This window comes from Lepidochelys olivacea (genome assembly GCF_965140295.1).
Source record: "Lepidochelys olivacea isolate rLepOli2 genome assembly, chromosome: 7".
Lineage (NCBI taxonomy): Eukaryota > Metazoa > Chordata > Testudines > Cheloniidae > Lepidochelys > Lepidochelys olivacea.
The window spans coordinates 83,027,446-83,051,061 of record NC_140417.1 but is presented as its reverse complement, the minus strand read 5'-3'; the positions used below and the strand labels follow the sequence as shown (position 1 = coordinate 83,051,061).

The following is a 23,616-nucleotide window of genomic DNA, read 5'->3' as shown; positions in this document are numbered from 1 at the left end:
CCTTTCTGCACCCCAACCCCCTGCCTCAGCACGGAGCCCCCTCGTGCACCCCAACACCCTGAGCCAGCCTGGTGAAAATGAGCAAGTGAATGAGGGTGGGGAGAGTGAGTGACAGAGAAGGGGGGGGAGTTAACAGGGGGCTGGGCCTTGAAGAAGGGGTAAGGTGGGGGTGGCGCCTTGGAGGAGGGGCGGGGTAGAGGGTGGGGTTCGGTTTTGTGCGAGTAGAAAGTTGGCAACCCTATTTCACTGTCATGATTTAGTGGCTTCCAAGAGCGCTGGTAACTGTTTCAAGGTCCCTGATGCCTCAAACAACAGCTTCCTTCCCCATAAATTTATCAGCTGAAAAACAGCCTGAGAAATAATAAATGAATATCATACTCCTCTGAGCACATGCATTAACTTTCAATTGCCATGTAAAGCAATGTTACAGATGTACGTTTTGTTTTGTTTTCTTTTAGATAAAAAAAAAATTCTTACTTGTGACAAATCCATGCCATGCAACAAAGAAGAACGCATTCAGAAAACAGGAAAGGGGCAGACAAAAAGCAGACAGTTGTGAATTTACTTAGGAGTTTGTCAGTGCCTGCTGTTTAAGTACAGCCACCATTTTTAGAAAGGGTTGGACTGATTCATCTTGGTTGTTTCTTGGTATGAGGTTAGCAAAAGAATTCCTCTCTAATGCTGTAACAACCCTACAAGGACTCAGTTAGAGGGTTACTACTAGGACAGGGATTTATTTTAACTTTTGTACTTGCTGACCTTTTTGTGTCTGATCCAATTATAAGACTAGAATTGGGTATCAGTTTGTGTTCAGATAACTGCTGCCCATACCAGCCACGCTCCACAACCTTGTAACAGGTAGCTGGATTTGATATCAAAGTTTTTATGAAAAAATAGTGCTATACAATTGTCAGTTCAGTTCTCATGCTACACCGTTTCAGACAAAGTGCTTTTAACCCAGGGCAATGGCAGTTCTGTTTATATTGTAGCTCCATTTGGCAACAAAGAGGAATCTGTTGCCTAAGACAACAAATTGGGATCCCTCTGGATACGAAACATACTGTATAGCGGGACTTTTTTAACTTGCAGTTTGTCAAACCTCCTTATACTGCATAGATATGAGATTCTTTTTATGTAAGACTGATACATACAGTACTGCAGGTACACTGGAGGTAGGGAATATATAGCACAATTGTGAAAGAGACCTGCAGTATTGCATTAAGCAGCTTGACTTCAGTGCCTGTGTTTAGTTTAATTGATGGAGTACTTTTTGTTCATCTCCACTGTGATTTTTTTGACACTATTAGCTTCCCTTCTATCCCCCGAGAATTCTGGATGGCAAACTTTACTCCTAGTGTTTCACCTTTCAGATATGGCCTACAAAAGGTGCACAAGTTTTAGGAATTACACATCATCCCTTTCTTTCCAGTACATAATACACACAGTGGGCAAAATTCAACCAAGGCATAAATGGATTTATTTCAGTGGGAATTGCAATTATGTTGTGACTGAATGTGGTCTGTTGTGTACAACATGAAATGCACGTTGGAATGGAGTTTCTATGTTATTAAAAAGAAAAGGAGGACTTGTGGCACCTAAGAGACTAACAAGTTTATTTGAGCATAAGCTTTCATGAGCTACAGCTCATTTCATCGGATGCATTCAGTGGATGCATCGGATGAAGTGAGCGGTAGCTCACGAAAGCTTACACTCAAATAAATTTGTTAGTCTCTAAGGTGCCACAAGTACTCCTTTTCTTTTTGCCAATACAGACTAACACGGCTGCTACTCTGAAATCTATGTTATTAGAATCACAGTTTGTCTTTTGCATAATTATATCAAATTGAGATTTATGGTTTAGCAATCTCTTTCAAGTGGTCTTTACATATGGAGGTCAGTTGCTACACTAGTGTGGCACCCATTGTGTTCTTTTAGAATCATAGAATATCACGGTTGGAAGGGACCCCAGGAGGTCATTTAGTCCAACCCCCTGCTCAAAGCAGGACCAACCCCCAACTAAATCATCTCAGCCAGGGCTTTGTCAAGCCTGACCTTAAAAACCTCAAAGGAAGGAGATTCCACCACCTCCCTAGGTAATGCATTCCAGTGCTTCACCACCCTCCTAGTGAAAACGTTTTTCCTAATATCCAATCTAAACCACTCCCATTGCAACTTGAGACCATTACTCCTTGTTCTGTCATCTGCTATAATTGAGAACAGTCTAGATCCATCCTCTCTGGAACCCCCTTTCAGGTAGTTGAAAGCAGCTATCAAATCCCCCCTCATTCTTCTCTTCCGCAGACTAAACAATCCCAGTTCCCTCAGCCTCTCCTCATAAACCATGTGTTCCAGTCCCCTAATCATTTTTGTTGCCCTCCGCTGGACGCTTTCCAATTTTTTCACATCCTTCTTGTAGTGTGCGGCCCAAACTGGACACAGTACTCCAGATGAGGCCTCACCAATGTTGAATAGAGGGGAACGATCACGTCCCTCGATCTGTTGACAATGCCCGTACTTATACAGCCCAAAATGCCATTGGCCTTCTTGGCAACAAGGGCATACTGTTGACTCATATCCAGCTTCTCTTCCACTGTAACCCCTAGGTCCTTTTCTGCAGAACTGCTGCCTAGCCATTTCGTCCCTAGTCTGTAGCGGTGCATGGGAGTCTTCCATCCTAAGTGCAGGACTCTGCACTTGTCCTTGTTGAACTTCATCAGATTTCTTTTGGCCCAATCCTCTAATTTGTCTAGGTCCCTCTGTATCCTATCCCTACCCTCCAGCATATCTACCTCTCCTCCCAGTTTAGTGTCATCTGCAAACTTGCTGAGGGTGCAATCCACGCCATCCTCCGGATCATTAATAAAGATATTGAACAAAACTGGCCCCAGGACCAACCCTTGGGGCACTCTGCTTGATACCGGCTGCCAGCTAGACATGGAGCCATTGATCACTACCCATTGAGCCCGACGATCTAGCCAGCTTTCTATCCACCTTATACTCCATTCATCCAGTCCATACTTCTTAACTTTACTGCTTCTGTAACATACACTGTGATGTTCTTTTTAACCTACTAACATAGTTTTATCTGAGTAGGCACCTTGGAATTGAGACATTAATATAGGTAAGCCAAGAAGAGTATTTAAGATATGCATATGCAAATTAAGATTATTTTCTTCTGCAAATTTGCATGTAACCCTATGATTGACACTAAATGTGTATTCGTATGTACACTAAGTATTCATATAGGTCTCTATTTATCAAGGCATTCAAGTGGCTACTTAACGTTAAGAACGTACATAGTCCCATTGACTTTAATGGGACTATTTGTGCTTAAAATTAGACAGGTGTTTGAGTACCTTGCTGAACTGGTACCATAATCACAAATGCCGGTCGTTCATGTGGCTAACTGGTAATGTGAGACATGTCATCTTAACTAGTTACAAGAGTTTAAGACAGATTCTGTATGGGTGGATGTGTTTTGCTGCCTAACCATCCTCACTGATGAATGGGCACCTTTGTTAAAATAGCACCAGTAGTGTCCTCTAGTGGTGGTTTGGTTGCACTAGGATATGGCAAACTAAGTAAGAAAGCCCTTATGCTCTATATTGATGTAATAAGTAAAAGATAGAAGTCCCTCATTTTAATAGCACTGCTGGCTGCCCCAGGCTTTCTCCAGCAACACCATAGTTTATTCACAAAAAGATAACATTGCTATATTTCATTTTAATAATAAAATCCATAACACTTCAAATATTCTTTAATTTTCCTGATTTGGCAAGGGAAATGACCTTCAGATTTATATAGGGCAGTTCCTTTTGGCACCTGAATGCAATAATTTATTAAGTTCCAATACTCATCAAGTGTGCACAAATATCATGCAAATATTACAGCTGGACTCCGTAACAATATAAGCATAATATAGACACAGAATTATATAAAGTATTGACAAACAGAAAAAGGGAAATTTAGTATTTTCTGTACAAAATATATGCAGCTTTTGATAATTTGTAAAATGTATAACTTCTTGGCATTTCAGAAAAGAACATTGTATAAAAATAAATATTCTATGTACAAAACACACACAGGCCAGTCCATGGTTAGAACCATCACTGCAAAAGAAAACATAAACCTCTGTTAGTTTCACAATTCAAACAGCTGCAAGGATTTCTTAATGGAGGGAAACACAGGTAGGGGGACCTTGTTATGCGAGCATGCTCCAGGACACACAACAGCAGAGGAAGCAATCAAGAACCTCAGGAATGACCATTTTCATTTGTCTGGTTAGGAAGGAGGGGGTACAATGTTGGATGACTCTCCACCCTCCTCAGCCCCACCACACCTAGTGAAATTGCTGTTTGTGCAGCTGTTTTCTGCACTAATGCAAACAACAGGTGATACTAATAATAATGATCCAGAACCTGAAGAGTGGCACTGATGGATACGTAAGCCTCAAATGGCTATAGGGCATCAAGAACTCCTATGCAGCTGAACTGCAGAAAAAAGAAGGGACCTGAATAGGTTTCTATGCTGTCTTTCTTTAAAGAAAACATGTTATTACAATGTTTGTGTAAGTGGATGTCTGTGAATATATCATTGATTGGAATCTTCAGGTCAGGAGGCCCCTATATTTCCATCTGATATTTCCATTTCAAAGATTTCAATTTCTGCTTGGATAGCTGTCAGCCAGCTTGGGGAGCAGGCGGTGGTGGTGTCATCCCTATTCCTCTTGGACATCAGATGTACTGCATGGTCTCAGTGCCTCCTTTGATGTCCTCCTCAAGGACTTGGTTGGGGGGAGCATCCCTGGGATGGAGTAGGTTTTGGGCAGCCTTGTAAGGGCTCTGAATTGCCTCAGGTAGTGTGTCCTTTCAGAATTAGCACAAACTGTCATGACTGCAAAGCTCAGGCAGACGACAGAGTTTGAGTGCTCTGCATCCTGGATATACTTGGGACAGGATTTGGCAAAGTAATTCTATTTTGCACTTAAACAGCAACCTTTATCCAAAGATCTCAAAGCACTTTACAAATCAGTTAATTAATTGATCTTCAAAGTGCCCTGTGAGGTAGATAATACACCCCTTTTTGAAGATGAACACACTGAGGTTAAGACCTAAATGATCAAAAAAGGACTTCTAGTTCAGAGTCCTTCAATTGTGGATGTCTTAATTTAGAAACGGAGGGCCTAATTTTTAGTGGTGCTGAACACCTACAATTCCCAGTGAAATGCATGAGAGATGCAGGTGCTCACAAGCTCTGAAAAATCAGGCCTGAGATGTCTAAAGTTGGGCACCCAATGTTAGAGGCAGGTTTTGAAACTTCGGTCCCATGTGACTTGTCCAAGGCTACAGAGTATTTCAGTGGAACAGAGATCCATAGATTCCAAGGCTAGAAGGGACATTGTGATCATCTGGTCTGACCTCCTTTATAGCACACACCATAGAACTTCCCCAACATAATTCCTAGAGCAGATATTTGAGAAAAACATCCAATCTTGATTTAAAAAATGTCAGTGATGGTGAATCCACCACACACACCCCCGGTAAATTGTTCCAATGGTTAATTACTCTCACCATTAAAAATGTATGCCTTGTTTCCAGTCTGAATTTGTCTAGCTTCAACTTCCAGCCACTGCATCATGTTACATCTTATACAGCCAGGACTAAAATGTGAAATTCCCAGTCAATATTATAAACAGCATTAGAGCTGATCACAGCACTAGATCTTGAATTATCAGTAGATCTTTAGATTGGAATTTCCAAAGGGGACTAAGGGAATTAAGTACCCAATTCCTACTGACAGTCAATGGGAGTTACATGCCTGACTCCGTTAGGCTCTGTGAAAATCCCAGCTGTAATGTTCCCTTCAGAGCTTTTAAAACCTCCTCAGTTGTATAACATAAAGTATGCTAATTATAACCCAGGCAGAGTCAGAAGGAAATGTGGAGCTTTAGTTTATTTGTTTTGTCTTTTATCTTAGCATGCTGGATTGGCTGTAATAACAGTTTAAAACAACAACCTAACCACATATAAGATATTTCTGTTGCAAACTCTTATCTCATTTACACCAGTAACTCCAGATTAACTCAGTTTAAGTCTACTAGATCTGCAGGTGTTTAGAACCTCTGAAAATCAGATCAATTACCTTTATTTGGGTGCCTAAAATGGATTCAGGTGCTTAATATTAGGCACTCCACTTTGAAAATTTTGGCTTTTTATGTGTCTCGGTTTCCCCAAAATGAGGATAACAGTGCTTACCCATCTTTGCAAAGTGCTTTGAGATCTATGGATGAAAAGCATGATTTGCTAATAATATATTGATATGTAGGAATATAACACAGCTAATGAGTTCTGATTCTGTGCAACTATAAGATATTTTTTAAGCCTGAAATATCCAGGGTTGCCAATACAATTCTATAATTTTTAACCTATTTTATTTGTGTATTATTGGATAAAACAAATGGACCGTTTTGATCCTGCTTGTCACGAGCACTGGCACTGAAAATCCACTGCATGCTTTACACATCTGTTTTGTCATTAGAAAGACTCACAGAAAATCATCTGCAAAATGCATCAACACCTTTAATTCAGCACAGTCATAGAAGTTCCAAGATTATTTTACCTTATTCCAGCAGCCCTGAACTGGCAAGCCGTCTTCCCCCTACAACAAAGAAGGAAACAAACACAGTGTAGGATCAGGAGACAGAGCCAAAAGGAAGGAAGGAAAGGGTTAACTAATATAGCTGCAACAAACATTTTAAGTCTGAGTTGGGCTGCGATAAATGTTCTAATATATATAATTTCCCCCCTTCTGTTTTGGATGATCCATTTTTCTGGCTGAAAGACATGGTTAGGGTTCAATCCGAAACCAGAGATTCAAGAGGGAAATTTGTCGGTGTTGTGCAGGGAACACGCACAGGCTTCCTGTTGATGGGTATTAGGCTGCAGGGTTATGCATATATGCTCTAGTTCTGCTCAGAAAATGTGTTTGGCCCTGCTTTTCTTGAAGAGGGAAACATAAAAGCTCCAATTCAGGAGTAAAACATATCAGGATGTTGGCAGTGGGAGACATGAACTGGCTGGTTACGTTGTCATGCGTGACTCCGTGTCATAATTTGGAGGTGACATGCCATTCCTGACAACATACAGCAAAGTGGATCCCAAACACTGCATGAACATTTGGACTTGCAGGAATGTCTAGAAAATATTTTCATTTCATTTATCTGGGCTGGGTTTAGCATTGAGTGAGGAATGGTCACTTTGTCCACTTAAGCAAAATTCACTGGGAGTTACGCTTTCTTATGTCTTGGCTGTACGGTCCTTATTTCTAAATGTCAAGAAATCCCTTGTGTCAAATCTGCTGAGACATCAGAAATCTCTGTGTTGTACTGCTTTACACTTTTATTCTATTTGTAGATATTCTTCAATAGCAAGAAAGGAGATACCAATGGGGCACTGGCAAACCCTGTACAGCATATGGGGCACAAAGAAAAAGGTGTGGCAATCTGAGATTTGTTTGAATACCAGTTCAGGATATGATTTGGTACTTTAAACAGTTTTGAAAATTCTAGATTGTAAGGTGTTCATAGTGGGGACTGCCTCTTTATGGGGGCATACTAGGGTGGGGTGTTTGGGCACTACCATAATATAAATGTTTATTAACCATAGTAACAGGACAGATACAGATAATCTTGGCTCAATCAGCGCATTTTTAAAGTGTTTGCTCTGTGCTTTTTGTGGGGAGTGAAGTGTGGGATTGAGGCCTTTCAGTGCTGTTTTGAAATGAGGATGGATGCAAAGTGTTTTTTCTGGTGCGGCTGGCTAATCCCTTAGTGTTGGGGTGAGGCCCAGAATCAATGCCATCCAGATGGAGGCTCTGAGAATATATTAAAAGAAATTACTGCCTCCATTTTGCTCAATTACTATAGTGGTGGCATGAGTCACTGATTTGGGAGAATGGATTATAAAACCGATTTCACCCTGCTTTGAATGCTTATTTCACTGTCACAATAGGAACTTAACTGTTTAATAATGAAGCAAAATATTTCACATCTCAACGCAAAAGTTTGTTTTTAATGTTAACTATAACATTTATAAATCTGATTGAAAATTTATTTGGTCTCTGACATCAGGCTCCCTTACTTCTGCTGTCACTTTTCATCAAGGTGGTTGCTGCCATGCCCAACCTAATTAAGAATCTAATTATTTTAAATGCTTACTACCAGGTGGTAGTTAGAGCCCTGTACTGAGGAAAATGGGTGCAGTTTTCTTTAAAAGGGCTGCTTTCCACTATCTTTCTTTCTTAGCTACCCCTAATCCTGGGTACAGCCAGGGCCAATTCAACCCCTGGGATAACCTAGAGCAGCCTCAGGGGTGCTCTTAATTGTGCTGGCTGGCAATAACTTACTTGGGGCCACTATGTTTGTAGGGATTACTGGAACGTGGACTGCTCCAGTCATGCTCCTCCTACCCCAACATGTTCCTACACTGAGAGAGTCCGGGAGGTGGAGGAGGAGAGTTAGCTCCACACCAGATAAGGATTCCTCTACTGTGAAGGAATCTTTAGCAGCCCCTTTAAGACAGCTTTACGACCCCTTTGTTGCATCCTGAATAGTTGGCCAAATAGGCATTTTGCCTCAACAAAATGGATGGGATTAGGCCTGTATTCTCACAGGGCCCAAACCTTCAAGCCTTTCTTGTGCAGAATTCCCTTTGAAGTTGGCAGGATCCTGCACTAAAGGATTGCAGGATCAGACATCCCTATACAGGTTTAGAGTAGTTTTATTGTGAAAAAGTTTTGTATCCTGTAAACAATTTGGATATTAAAAGTAAACAAACAGAGTTACCTTTGCCTTGGAAACTGGTAGATGAATTTTTGTGAAATGTTATTAATTCTACTCAGATCAGCACTAACCAGCCTTGTGAAACAGGTAATTGAGGATGGTGGGGAGAAATTACTGGGATAATAAACAGGTGAACAGCCTAGCCTAACAAGTTAGGCCATTGATAGTTAGACAGTTCAATCAAATCCTTATAGAAGATGCCTACAACTGCTTGAACAGTTCAAGCTATTGGGTCATATACGCTCCTGATGTAACTCTACTGTAGTCAGTGAAATTATACAAAGGATGAATTGGACCCATTTTCTTCAGTCAAATTAGTTTATTCTTAGCTTCTTAATTATTGTAGGAGACATCTCCACAGCTTAACATCTCATTTTTAAAAAAGAAAGGAAAAACCAAAGAGAAGAAAATGAACAATGTTATAATGAGAGAGAAACTAGTTAACTTAAGTACATGGATAAGCAACTTTGATGGATCAGATATCATTGGGTGTTGACAGAAAGTCCTTTTCTCTTAATGTAGCCTCCCAGCAATGCTCCCGCCCCCAGGCTGCAGGACTGTGGAAATAAATGATTATGGATCCTTTACTGGGGAAGAAGTGGCATTCCCATTGGTAGGCTGGTGGTGGGGGGAATGAATTGTGTAGTGCATTGCAGGAGGAAATGAAAAGTTAGGTGTGTAAAGGAACAGGAATCTGCAAGGTTATGGTTTAAGGATCAAAGGAAGAACAGGATCACAAGGAAGTGTTTGTTGCAGGCTAGTTTGCAGAGGGAGGGAAGTGGGACATGCTTATTAGTAATGAGTCATTAGATTCCCATATTTCAGATTTGGATTAGTTCACAGACTCCATACATTTGTGCAGATCCAGCATGGAAGTAAGTTGTGTCAGCAGAATGCCAGGCAGAGGTAAGTGTTAACAGATTTGGGTCAACAAACATGCTTATTTAATGTCTCGAACTGGCTTCGATGCCAGAATACTGTATATTATTGGCATTTTCATTTCATCAGATTTCCTGGTGTGTCTCCCATAACAAAAATAGACAGGAAATAGACATGCATTATGCTGCTGCCCTGCAGTGCAATTTGCAGTTGGAAGTAGTGCCAGAGAAGAAAAAACTAGTCTTCCAAGAGTAGTGGAAGAATCCTTTTATCTAGAGATACTCTCAGAGTGTTTTATACAATTTAGGAATGTTCAGTACAGAAGTGACTTGCGGTTGCAGGAGGTGAACTAGTTGACTGAACAGTTCTTTTGCATTTTTAGCTTCTGTGATCATATGTGACAATAAGGGCAGAATTTGTTTATTTACCCAGTATTCACAGAATAGGAGTTTCCATTAAAATCTTTACAGTTTGGCCTTTGAAGGTGGCTATTATTACAGAAGTATTCAATTATTCACTATGCAAAGAAAATTGAAGTGCAAACTGCAGAGAATAGTTGGATTGACAGTAACGTTAGCTACTTGCAAAGGCAAAACTGTAAAGATTTTAATGGCAACCACTGTATTTATCTACTCAGGAAAAACTCAGTTCAGATGCAGCAACTGTTTCTCAGTAAAGTCCACACTCCCCCCTTTTTTTTAAAACATAATTTTCCATTGGTTTGTCTATGGCCCCAAGAGGTCAAATGGGCAGGTTGTGTTCATACCTTTTGCAAATGTGATTGTGCATATGTATCATCGAGTAGGACTTGGCACTAACATTCTAAGAGTATTTCGACCCTGCAATTGAAGCATATGTAGCTGTGCTAGCTTTGGTCTAGCTAGCTGGAATAACAACAGCAGTAAAGCCAAGGCAACACCGGCTAGCTGCTCAAATCCATACCGTGGCTCCCAGGTGGCCTTGTACAACCCACGCTGTCACCGCTGTTCCCGGACTTATCAAATTAGAAATGGAAACTAGGAGGATCATGAGTTTTAATCCACTGACTGTCCTTTAGTAAATCCTTAGACCTCACAGACTCTCACTAGTTCTGCTTGAACTAGCAGGATAAAAATAGCAGTGTGGACATTGTGGCACAGGCAGTTGCTTGGGTGGCTTGGACTTAGGTGGCTAGCCTGAGCTGACAGCTGTGTGTCTACACTGCTATTTTCAGCACGCTAGCTCAGTTGGTGCTATCATAAGCCTGTTTACCCATGCTGAGAATCACACCTCCCAGACATACCCTAAGAAACAGATACTGCCTTTGAGCTGAGTTTTTTTGAGTAAATGAATAAACTGATGCTTTTTAGTGTGATGGCGAGAGCAGCTTTGTCATATTTGGGTTACATACAGTATTTGGGAAAGGGCATTAAAATGATAATATCCCTTTAAGAGTCAAGTAAAATGGATGTCAGGAAATGTACTAGGCAGCCTTCAAGTCAAGAGTAACCTTCTCTGAGACACTAAAGAACAACGGAAAGGAGAAACGTTGGGCCTGCTGCCAGAGCTGAGGCCAGAAGAGGCGTTTGAGCTGGCACTCCCTTATCACAAGAGAGAAGGAGCTGCTGGCATGGGATTCTCCATGAAGGTCCCTCAGTTCTGAAAGATTCTTCCATTAGAGCCCAAATTTGTGTTCAATCTTAATGCACTACAAAATCCATAATTTTTCTCCAGACATTTATGTTGCTCATGAGCGATTGAAAGATGACTTAGGGGAGGTCTTTTGTTAAGTTATGACATAAGAGTAGATTGCTTCAGTCTTTTTGGGACACTCTTATAATTAGAAATTAATTATTGGAAACTTGATGATTTGAAATACTGAACTGGTATGTTTCTCAGGGATTGTTTGAGAGTTATGTCTGCATTCTGATGGGTTGTTTTAAAATGTGGGAGGTGCATAGGTGGTGTGGAGGAGAGTCAGACTTTACTTTCAAGTATTCACACTTGGCCCGCGGACTTAATGGAGGATTTAAGCATTTCAAATGATCAAATAGAGAGTTGAGGTATTTGAGGGTCAGCTTTTGAAGCATTGGTCCAGCAGGGGTTCTGAAGGAAATCTTAAAGGAAGAAATGAAGCAGTTATGAACAATACTCTGTTAATACTCTGCAATGTGGTAGCACATCCAGACTACTGCTTCATTTCTCCCAGCACCACAAAGGGATGGCTGTAGCAACCGTGACTCATTGCAAAGGGTGTTATGGGTCATACTGTGAAGCAAGCCACATGATGGGAGGTAGGATGGAGATCGGTAAGGATGGCACCATTGCTGTAGGTTTACAGTTCATGCCACTATTTGGAGGTATCATAAAATAACAATCAAGAATGAAAAGCAAACAGAAGCATGCAGGAAAGGGAAGGTAACACCATACCAATGGGCAAGGGGCATCCAGCCCGTCCAGCCCAGGTAACCCCGGCTCACCCTTCTCGCCTTTAAAACCTCGGAGTCCCTGTTCATGAAATCAACCACTATAATTATTCCAGTCAATGCCATCCCCTCCATGCCATAGGAGGAGAGGCCCAGTCCCACACTGGTATAATCAAAGGGCACTCAAGCTACATACCCAGTACATAAATAATCAGTGTTTGAATCTCTAGTACGTAACCGGTAGGAAAGGTTGCCTTGCTGGTTCTGTATTCTGTGTGAGTCAGAAGATGTTTTTCCGATTTTGTTAAATGTGGGAGGACTCTATTGGTGGGAGGAGTGGGAAGAGGATCTCTGTTTTTAGAAATCATCTTCAGTTGCTGTCCCCACTTTGAAACAAAAGAGAATAACTTCTGTGCAGGAACTGGCTGGGCACATACACTGCACTTATCACTGTGGTATGCAAGTGACTCTTCAGCTTGAGCAAATAATATACCTGGGAGGTGAACTAAAAAGATCAATGATAACATTTTAGACACACAGAGCTTCCTTAATAGCTAGGGTATGATTGATATATATAAAATAATCCTTGCTGCCATGTATCATTATGTTTTTCCATTAGTAATTTAGACAATAATTTGGATCATTCTTGCTACTTTTTAAATGTAAAGAGGCTTCCAATGAAGTGAGATAATGTCATGTTGAATGACATAGCCATCTTGATCATTTTTTGTACCTCCCATCAGATTTCACACCAATTTTTGTTTTCCCACTGGGTATCCTAACCTGGGTGCCCTGTGTCATTATCAAGAAGCGACTCCCTTACAAAACACATCAGATGGACACTGCTCAGAGCAAAAAAGAAGGCATTTTAGATTTCATCACTGCTTACGGGTGATGATATTAAGCATTGCCAAAGAACAACAACCCGTAAGTGGGGGCATGGGAGTTCCAAGGTTCTCCTTTCATAGCAAAACCCCTTTGCTCTCAGCCTCCTGCCATTTCACCCATTCCTTTTTGAGCTCCTGAAAAGAAAGGGCCAAAGCCAAAGTTACTCTATAGCCCCATTGCTCTTTAAGGGACTGTTCCTGCCTCACACTGAAGAAAACAGCTATGCCGTAGACTCCAGCTACAGCAGCGCAAGACCTTATTTAAGCAATGTGACTTTTGTTATAGCAGGGAGCTCTTTATGCCTGTCATTTACTTGAAGTTTTCCTTCTTTCTTCCTCATTGGCAAATCTTAAAATAAAACATTTTATAAAACAGAACATACCAATGGACAGGGTGCATCTAATCCAGGCGCTCCTTGGTCTCCCTTATCCCCTTTAGGCCCTCTAGAGCCTTTCTTGCCCCTCTCCCCCTGTAAATAATAGTTTAGTCCAAGAAAAAAAATACACAAAAGCTTTAGGATCATCCATTTCAAATAAATGTCAGAGATAGTTAAAAAAAAATAAATAAACAAATGTCTAGAAAAATATTGTAAAAAAGGAGATTCCTTCAGTTAAGTTGCCCTTATAGGAAAGCCTTTTGTGGATTTATTGATATTTTTAATTTACATGTATTACCCTTCAGCAATTGTCCTGATAAGGATTCTGATCCTATCATTGCATTAACTGAACTGTCAGCCCTCTGAACTTTGGAGATGGGATTGCACTGGGGACTCCTCCAGCCAGGAGAGTGACACCTAATACCACTCCGCAGACTGGCTAGGAGGAGATGTTTGGACACTGAATGATCCTAAGCCTGGCTCGGGAGCCCAAGTGTGTCACTTCTTTGACTCTCATGAGCTCCACTGACCCAAGGAACAAGATACTGGCCGCTTGATTCCAAGTCTGGCTCTCCTGTTTTGTCACATCCTTGGACCGGATTACCAATTCATTAGTTTTACACCTGTTTTCCTTTATACTTCTCCTTGTCCTCCCCCCCAAAGTATTTCTGGTTTATAGTAATATAACAAGTAATTTAAAATGCATTCTCTTAAATGATTTTTAAAATACTGTATGTTTTACGTAAGCATTTTCTACTGCTTTTTTTAAATACTGTACTTTAAAAAAATAAAATGTCTCTCTTCCTTGATTAACAAAAGCAGATCTGTATCTGTCACAGCTTTAATTTTAGCAAATGAATTAGCCTGATATTGCCATTGTTTTGTGCAGAGAGAGTCTGAGTTTTCTCTGGTATAAAATTGGTTTAAGTCAGTATCACGCCATTGACTTCAGTGGAGTTACTCCTGATTTACATTGGGGTCTGTGAGAAAAGAATCACACCCAGAGAATGAAATTCATCCCTGTGCAGAGGGCCAGCATAAAGCCTGTCTAAAAACAGGGCATAAGTGGATCTTAAACAGTGAACAGGTCTCCCACTGCCTCTCTGCACAGGGTAAATTTCATCCTCAACTCAAACTGAATTAAATAGAAATTCTAAGCGCAGGTCAACATCAGGATAGGCCTTGATATTTACAAGAAAATATATATACAAAATATCTTCATATTAATTATATTTTTCAAATGAGCAGAGCTTTTCGAAGCTGCTGAGGTTACAATGGAAGTGGCATGGCTGAAGAGGGAATTTTATTTAGTGTCGAGATGGTAAGGATTAGAAGGTTCAATAAAATCAGGCAGCAGAGGTATAGATTTTCTTTTTTTAAAGAAAAGTAAAAGGTTTTAAACAAAATAAATTAAAAGCTGACAAAAGAAATGGATGGGATAGGAGAGGTAACTAGGAGAAATCACCGAGGATCAAACACTGGAACAGAGAGAGGATAACCCGGGAGAAAAAGTGGAATGGGTTGTAGTGGAGGGAGGAGGAAGGACCCAGGAAAAAAGGCAGAAGAGGAGGAAGGGATAAAGGGGACAAAGGTGGACCTGTAGAAGCAAGGAATACACACGAACACACAGACAGGAGAAGAAAAAAAATAGATATTATAAAAAAACTGTGAAGAGTTTAGCTTTAATGCACACTTTCAGCATTTATACTTTTTCAGTTGGGTTATTCACAAGGCTGTCATGTTCCAGTAACATTTCAGTTGTTACATAGCACACTATTTTCATGACTGCACTGGATCTTGAAGGCTATTATTATACATCCTACAGTGACATAAGAACAAAGGGCTCTGCTCCACAGAAAAGATCCACAGCATAAAAAGGCACAGTTCTGTCTTTTGCAACTAGAAGGCCTGTGAAGGGGATTTTTTGCCAAATTACTGCAGGGAATGGGGTGGGCACTTCAGAACCTATTTTCAATGTGTTCATCACAATGTATGTGCATAAATCTTATTAATAGCCCATGGCTGTTACTAGTACCTACTATTAAAAAGATTTTAAAATAACACATTTTCTTGCTGGAAAAGAAGCTATCAAACACAAGGCAGGTGTTTGCATTCAGTTGTTAAAACTCTGTTCCAGGTCTCCTGTCAAAGGGAGTCCATCTCAGATGATCAAAATAAAAAGCATTCGTACCTGAAGAAGTCCATGTCATGTCATTACTGTGGTATGTCTCCCATAAATGGGTATGAAAGTACCATAGCTTATGCTCAACCCTGGGCTATGGGAAAGGAGAGCAAACTCTTGGTGACTAAACAGTTTGGCTAATGAGAGACACCATTTGGTGGCTTAACAATGCATTTGAGCACACAGAAGTCTCCAGATTTCTGCAGAATGGAGGTATTTGTAAGAATGTCAATTAGACTGGGGCATCGGACAAAGCCATTTGCTACGGGAAGCTTAAATTTTTTAAAATAAAATTTACTCTAATTCCTCAGAGTTACTCTAATAAGTAGCCCTCTTAATAATTTGTTAAAAGGACTGTGGTCTGAGGAGGAGCCCTTAATTTAATTGTTAGTGATAAAATATATATTTGCTGGATCAGACCTGAAAAGCTACAGTATTTGCCCATTCACAAACTCAGTTTTCTCGAACATTTTTGTTTCAAAACATTTGTTGCATTTCAGCCAATATTTATTTCAAGGGGACCATGACACACCCCTCTCATCATCTATTAAAGTTGCTGTTGTTCCCACTCTTCAATTATTTTTATGTGAGGGAGAACCATGAAGCCACATTAACCCAAACTGATTCATACTGCAGCCAACAAAAGACCCATCTTCTAAATACATTACCCAGATTTAAAGCCAACTGAAAAAGTCTAAATAAAGATCCTGTTAAGCTTATGTCTTATTTAGAAAAAAAAACCTTAATAAAATAAAGAGGAGGTTAAAAAGCAAAACCAGAAGTGGAATGATTAAAAGGTAGCAGCACCTTGGAGCTGCCATGAATTTCAAGCAATTTGGAATAGTCTCTCCTTGTTTAACATGCTGACTGGCAGTGCATTTTTCAAAACTGTTAATCTGTCCAACATAGAATCAGAGGAGCACTTCAGATGATAAGGAAGGAGAGACAGCACTTGTCAGATGTTATCAGCAAATATATTAATCTCATACAATTACTGCTTTGACATATATTCCATCACAGCTTTAGTCTATTTCCGAAATGCTTGCATATGGCATCAGAGCCTTATAAAGAGAATCTAGATCTATCAAGTGAATAAACTATTCTCAACTGTGTATCTCTTTATTGTTGTTATCAAAGGATTCAGATCACTAATAATCCTAATATAAAAAAAACATAAATATATACACTTGGGTATAGTTTATTTCTTTATAACACAGGCACATGATGTAAAAAAGATTGTCAGCAATAAACATAATCTATTGCTTTTCTTAGTACCTGGCTCTACAGTTCTTATGCCAATTCAAGTCAAAGCCAGAGTAAGGAGTCTAAGACTGCATGATCGGGTTCTTTAATATAGTCATATTTAATTGTTTCTTAAGATTTCCATGTTTGGTTGAAAAAAAGATGTAATTCTGGAAATTTTGGAAAACATTTTGCTGCAATAAAGTGGCTGACATTCTTTTTCAGCATTCAAGGGGAATTTGAGTACCATGTGACAAGATTTAACTATACCACCATTATTAACACTCATGGGAATTGTCTGGTTTACATCCCTGCACATCTCACTAAGTATGTTAAGGTAGGATTTTCAAAAGCACTCAGTACTGGCCTCATTCAGTGAGAGCAGAGAGAGGCCACCACTGAGCACTTCAGAAAATACAGTGGGTATGCTTTTAGTGTTTGAATGATGATGTCTTTGGTTATGGTGCATTGTATAAACTACAGCCATCGCACTGTAAATTACACATCTGTAAGTTGCTTTATAAGGGTTTAACAGGTAGGAATTCATCTGTTTTTTTTCCAGGTAATTCAGAAATTAACCATTCCACCACTACATAAAGACATTAGTAACCAAATGCAGGAAGTTTGGTTCCTGACTTACCCGGTTTCCTTTGTCACCAGATGGGCCTTGTAAACCCTAAAATAGATCAGTAAGAAGAAATATATATATATATATATATATATAATATATATTTTAAATCAATGTCAGCCAAACTAGTCCCTTTGTTTACTCAGTCAAAATAATTCTTCAGACAAAAATTCAGCAAATAAACTAACGTCTTCATTTCTATTTTAAAACGAAGATAGTTTGTGATCTAAAGCTTCAGCTCCAATGTTACACCCGCTATGTACATGAATAAACCCTGATCATGTGAGTAGTCCCATTGAAGGGCTACTTGTGTGCCTAGGGTTACAAAACTGGGCCCCAATTCTGTCTTGTCAGCCTTTGGAAGGCAGATGTTCAGTTCAGAACAGTAAACACTTGGAATGGATATGTTCAATAAAAGTACCTTAGTATAACATATGAATAGTCTAAGCATGGCTTACTTTTTATTCCAGTAATTTCAGGATCTACATTGTTACATATTTTATTCTCTATGCTTTAAAATATATTCTTCTGCTGGCTAGACTAATTATTTTTCTATTGTTTGTTTTAAAGTATTTAATTTTAAATTGAATTATTTAAATATCACTCAGGATGCTGGGACTGGGAGAAAAGTCTCTTGCTTTGAAAATGAAAACCAGGGTTTCAATTTACCATTATTTGTACAAATTCCTCAGCTTCACTTTGACATTTATATGGCAGTGAGAGAACATTTTCTCCCATTACAGCAGAGTATGCTGCTGTTGGAAGGTGAAAGCTTCATGGATGGCAGACAATTTAGAGACATCAATACTTACAGGAAGCCCAGCTGGCCCCTTTGGTCCTGCATTTCCAGGGTCTCCTTTACTGCCCTAAAATAGAGACAAAAGAGAAGATTTTTTCTATTTTTGTACACAGTATGGGGTACAAATACACTTTGATCTGGAGGTCCAACTCACAAGAGTGTAGCTGAAGTGGTACGAGCAGCAGGAGGTCCTAGCTGCCCAAGTATGTATATAGCATCTTGGAAGGTAAATGTTTGGAGTGGCTAGCGCCTCCTGCCACTTGTGCCACCACGGCTACACTCTACGTTTAGTGGCTAGCTCGATCAGAGCTAGCATGGGTATGTCTCCCCATGCTGGAATTCATACTTCCATCTTGAAGTGTAGACATACCCGTTAACAGGCTGGACACAGATGGATAAACGAACACTTCTGAAAATAATGCAAAGGGCACCTATTTCAGGGACGTTAGTTGCCTCGTAGAGAAGAAGCCAAAATATAAAATGTTTAAAAGTCACAAAGAGGCAAGTCCCAACTTCTGGAAGGAGCTGCAGTTACCGTACTTTAGAAACAGTAGCAGCTGGCACTGTCCATGAAACTTTGAAGAAGCTGGGGAAGGGTGTGTGTGTGTGCGTTTAAAGCTAACTTACCCTTTCCCCTTTTGGTCCTGCTGGTCCTGGAGCTCCAATTGGTCCTGGAGTACCCTGCAATTTTAGAGAGAAAAAGACATAAACCATTTTCTTCATGATCAGGCTTCTTTACAACTGAGAAACAGCATGGTCCTTGAGGAAAAAGCAGAGCTGAGAAGGAGATTCCAGTTATGTAAGGAGTCATTTCAACTACTACAGCTTTCAGGATTGATGAGGACAGTTTCTCTCAACAACTCCCACATGCAATTATAGGACCATAGAAATTGCCATACAAGATTAGTATATTTTTACAAAGCCTTATTTTTATTTGTGGGGTGGCTATCTTGAAAAATAACATTGACAGACACCCCTTTATTTGCTAGGTGACTGTAGTTTTACCCACGAGTTTGCATCCCCAGCAAAGCTGAAACCTGTAGCAGAATAAAGGCGACATTTTAAGCTTTTTTCCAAATGAGTTCAGCTGAGCAAAAATGAAATAGAATTTGCATTATTTTTTGGTAGGCAGATCATCATGCAGTTTGAAAGGTCACCATGCCGCATGGACTAATGCAGATGCACACATACACAGAGGCAAACATGAGAGAGTACCCATTCAGTCCTAAATCCTCTGTCCACCCTTTCACCGTTTGGATCACTCCACCAAATCCTAGGTCATGGTAAAGGGAAAATCCAGTGTCTGTGCTCAGCCTTTGGCCCAGGAGCAATCTCCCTTTTTCATACCAAAATTTTCAGCCACATTGAAGCTTGCTTGGATGTTGATAAGTTAAGTAGTCAACCCAATCAGTTCTTATCTTTTTGCATTAATAATGCAGTAGGTAGGCAATAGCCCTTTTGGCCATGAGAAGTGTTATCATTCTTGAAGACAAGACAACTAATTCAGATTTTCTGTGGAAATCCTTATGATTTACACTGATGTGAATCTGGATTCAGCCTCTTGTGGACTCCTATGCCACATGTGATAACTAGGGTTGCTAATTTTGGTTGGACATATTCCTCGAGGTTTCACTGCATGACATAAGAATTAATCTTTAATTAAAGATTAATTCCTGGAGACTCCAGGACAATCCTGGAGAGTTGGCAACCTTAGGTCATATGAGTGTTCTGTGCCACAGTATCTAATGTTCTCCAGGCTGCTATTTTTAAATCTAAGTAAAGGATTAGGAGATTTCAAAGCACCTTTCTAAACAGAACATATTTATGCATTTTACCTTTTTAACTCTATGCCAGATCAGATCATATTATGTTGAACTGGTGAAAAACTAGCTATCCATCCAAGTTCCAATTTTTTAATTCTTTCATGGACTGCTAGAAAGGAAAATTACTTCTCAGACAGGAATGGAAAAGGGAGACCTTTTGGACCTTTTACAGTAGCTTATCCTTTTGATTGAAGGAAAAGGAAGTGGAGGTTTAATCAGGAGAGGTTGGATCTTGCAATCCTTACTCACAAAAGAAGTCCTACTGACTTCTGTAGGATGACTCATGTGAGTAAGGAGGATTATTTGTACCTGTAAGCATTTGCAGGAACTGGCTGGAGAAGTAATTCATCATGACACACACATGCCACTTGAGTGTGAACGAAAAAAAAAAAATCATTCCCTGGACTCATGCAGAGGACTGTAAGTGCACCATGGGAATTTTAACTACCTATACATTTTCTCCATTTTAAGATAGTTTAAGGCCTAGAGTCCCTAAAGATCCATAGGGAATATCTAGAAGATTTGTAAAAGTAAATATACAACTTCTTGAAACAAATATGCAAATGAGAAGTTGTCATTCAATTTCTTTTTGGGGAGAGTAATGGGGCAATTAAATTAATTCCTGTTCCACTGAAAAAGGGGAAATCAAAGTACCTCTGAAAAAGTCAACTCTGACTGTATTTGGAGGCTATATAGCATCCTATGAAGAAATAATAATACTTTGCCCTTACATAGTAATTTTCATCCAAGGATCAAAAGTGCTTTATAAAATTGGGTTAGCATCATTATTTTTGTTCCCATTTTACAACTTAGGAAAACGTAGGCACAGAGAGGTTATCTGACTTGCCCCAGGTCTCACAGTGAGTTAATGACAGAGTGAGGGACAGAACCAAGCAGTCTTGGTTCTCAGCCTCCTGCCCAACCACTAGACCTCACTGCCTCCCAGATGAATAAAATTAAAGTTAAAACTTCCACCAATGGTTTTTGAGACTTGGGGAAAGCATTTATGAAGTTGCTGAAGCTCAGGAAACTGTGTGGTGTGTTGGTGCTCACAGACGGGTGGCTAGTGCTGTTTTTCAGAAGGTTTCTCACATGCATCTCCTCCTACTGGAGAGGTGCATTTAAGGTTATAATAAGAGCTGCGCATGCAACCCATTACAATGCAGTCCTAAATGGTATATGTGAGAACAGTGCACAACAAAGCTTTTTGCCCGTATAACAAAACACGAGGTGTTACTATGTCTAAGACAAGTCTGAGGAGATGCTGTTGCACAATGCTGTAAGCAAGGCTACCACGGGGAAAGACAAGACGGAGACAGTTCACAATAGGAGGACAGAAGTACATGGCATCATGGGTTTCATGCAGAGGCTTCATTTAATATAATCCTGGTAATAATAATAAATAATAAAGTAAAAAAATGTGTAAAAGGATGTGATTAAGGCTAAAATCCCTAGTCCCAAATGGACGTACATTGTTGAGAATGACAAGAAGGCGATCTTTCACCTCTCAGTAACAATATCTAAATTTAGCATTTTGACATCCTATCCATCTTCAGGGAAAAGAAAGCTACTCATAATGTAAATGAGGGCATAGTGGGATGGACAAGACACATCACAGTACCAGGGAAGAGGAATGTAGGGTAACGGAGAAATGGAACTCACCGGTGGTCCAGGCCTGCCGTCTAAACCTGAAGCACCCTGAACAGATGGGAAAGGGTTAACAAAAAAGGCAGGAAGGAGTGGGAGGTGAGGGGAGAAAAAGGAAAGGGGGAGGGAAGAGGTGAGTGAAGCAGTGACTTGAGACAAACATATGCTTGCAATAAACAAAAACAAAAAATAAGAACTCAAGGACAGGTGATGGTACTTACAAGGAAACCAGTGAAAACATAGAGACACTGAATGCACGTAATACTGGCTAGTGCCTTTAAGATACCTTTGAAAATGCAACATTCCCTCTTACTCTGTTTCAAAGTACCACTCAGTGATCACCCTAGGGAGAAGCTGCTCTGTGCTGTTCTAGGCAAGGAGACGGGCATTGTGACAGTGGAGCTGAGGACCCTTGTAATTACAGTGTCAGGCTGGCCAGCGCAGCATTGAATTATCAGTAAAATGAAATACAGCACTGGTACTAGAGTGGAATCAAGGAGCCTAGAACCCACGCAGATATTGATAGGTTTTAGAGAGCCATCCACTGCTCAGGGAGTTCCCAGCTAGAAGTGTGTGTCAGTTTAGTGGGGACTTGCGTTCCATTTTCAAAATTGCCCATGCTTCACATAGAGAGAGTTGCAAGGTGTAGCAGTCAGATAAGGGGGTAAAGCCAGCTGTTGTGAGTGGCTGAAAATCAGATTTATATTGGGAATCTTGCTTTAGCTTCAACTTTGGAAGGGTCACTGCTGATCCTTAATTTGAATTAGAATTAAGAATTCTTGCACACACATATAATATCTTGTAATCAATAGTGTAGGACATGTGCATGATAGTGTTGACATAGTATTTCTCAGTTTTGATCTCATTCCCCTGATTGCAGTGTGAACACCTTAATTTGTAATACTGTCTAGAGTAGCCATTTTTTAAATATGTAAGGCCCAGTTCCATAAAGGTACTTAGGTGCCTTAGACCCATTTTTAGGCTCCACTGTGGCCTGCAAAACTTCTGCTCACCTGCCACCTAAACTCACTTGGCGCCTATGTTTGTCTCTGGGTACGTGCACTGCTGTCTCAGACTAGGTGTCTGAACTCCTGTGTCCCACCTAAGCCCCCGTGCGATCCACAAAGTAGGGGAAGACAAGCAAAGGAGTCAATCTCACCCATGGGGCCCTATCCAGTCGGTACGCTCAGAGGCTGCCTACCAGGTCGGGTCCCATTCAAAATTATTATTATTAGTGGTGGTGACCTTGCAATATTTAGCCAGTGGTCAGAGCACTGACCTGGGTTGTGGGAGATCCAAGTTCAATTGCCCTTTCTGCCTGAGTGGGAGAAAGGATTTGACCCGTGGTCTCCCACGTCTCAGGAGAGTGTGCTAATCACTGAACTAAGGGATACTCTGATGTGGGACTCCTGCAGTCTCTCCTGTTGAACCTGTTCCTCTGTGAATAAATAATTAAAGGGTCATTGGAACTAGGGGACTGGGCCCTCAGTGTCCCACCTCCATGGTGGCTGCCCTAATCACAAGGCATTCTCATTCACTGTCTCTCTGGATTCCTTTGTGCGTCTGGGTCTAAATGTTTAAAGTCGGGGGGGCCAAATTCTGGTTCAATTTATTGCCCTTAGTTGAGCTCGGTGGGATTGTGCTGATTTAACAATTGATTTCTAACACATTATCTGCAGTCTATCTCTGTCACAATAAATGCTAATTAAATGCTTAATTATTTCAACCACATTTAGGGGTCTACATTCTGAAAATTTGCAGGATCAGGCCATTTATATCTTAACAAGAGAGTATTTATATGTCCTGAATATGTAGCTTATTTCCTCTGAATATGGCAAATAAAATCCGTCTACATCTCTATAAATATTTTGCTAACTCTCAACGGCTACATAGCTCAATAATTATGTT

General features: G+C 40.3%; 1 protein-coding gene across 3 annotated transcripts in view; it reads right to left on the bottom strand.

Moving 5' to 3' along the window:
* Nucleotides 1-3,669: 3,669 nt before the first annotated feature.
* The window catches only part of COL13A1 (collagen type XIII alpha 1 chain), a 98,962-nt gene continuing 79,015 nt past the window's right edge, over nucleotides 3,670-23,616 (bottom strand). For 2 of the 3 annotated variants that reach the window (XM_084635593.1, XM_084635594.1), the window contains 7 exons: nucleotides 21,724-21,759; nucleotides 18,866-18,919; nucleotides 18,252-18,305; nucleotides 17,452-17,487; nucleotides 13,394-13,480; nucleotides 6,619-6,657; nucleotides 3,671-4,109 (listed from right to left, as the gene is read on the bottom strand). In XM_084635593.1, the coding sequence (XP_084491719.1) occupies nucleotides 4,107-4,109; nucleotides 6,619-6,657; nucleotides 13,394-13,480; nucleotides 17,452-17,487; nucleotides 18,252-18,305; nucleotides 18,866-18,919; nucleotides 21,724-21,759 (309 nt within the window). In that variant the 3' untranslated portion in view covers nucleotides 3,671-4,106. Of the gene's footprint in view, nucleotides 4,110-6,618; nucleotides 6,658-13,393; nucleotides 13,481-17,451; nucleotides 17,488-18,251; nucleotides 18,306-18,865; nucleotides 18,920-21,723; nucleotides 21,760-23,616 lie in introns of all 3 variants that reach the window. The other variant, XM_084635592.1, reaches the window with a different exon arrangement.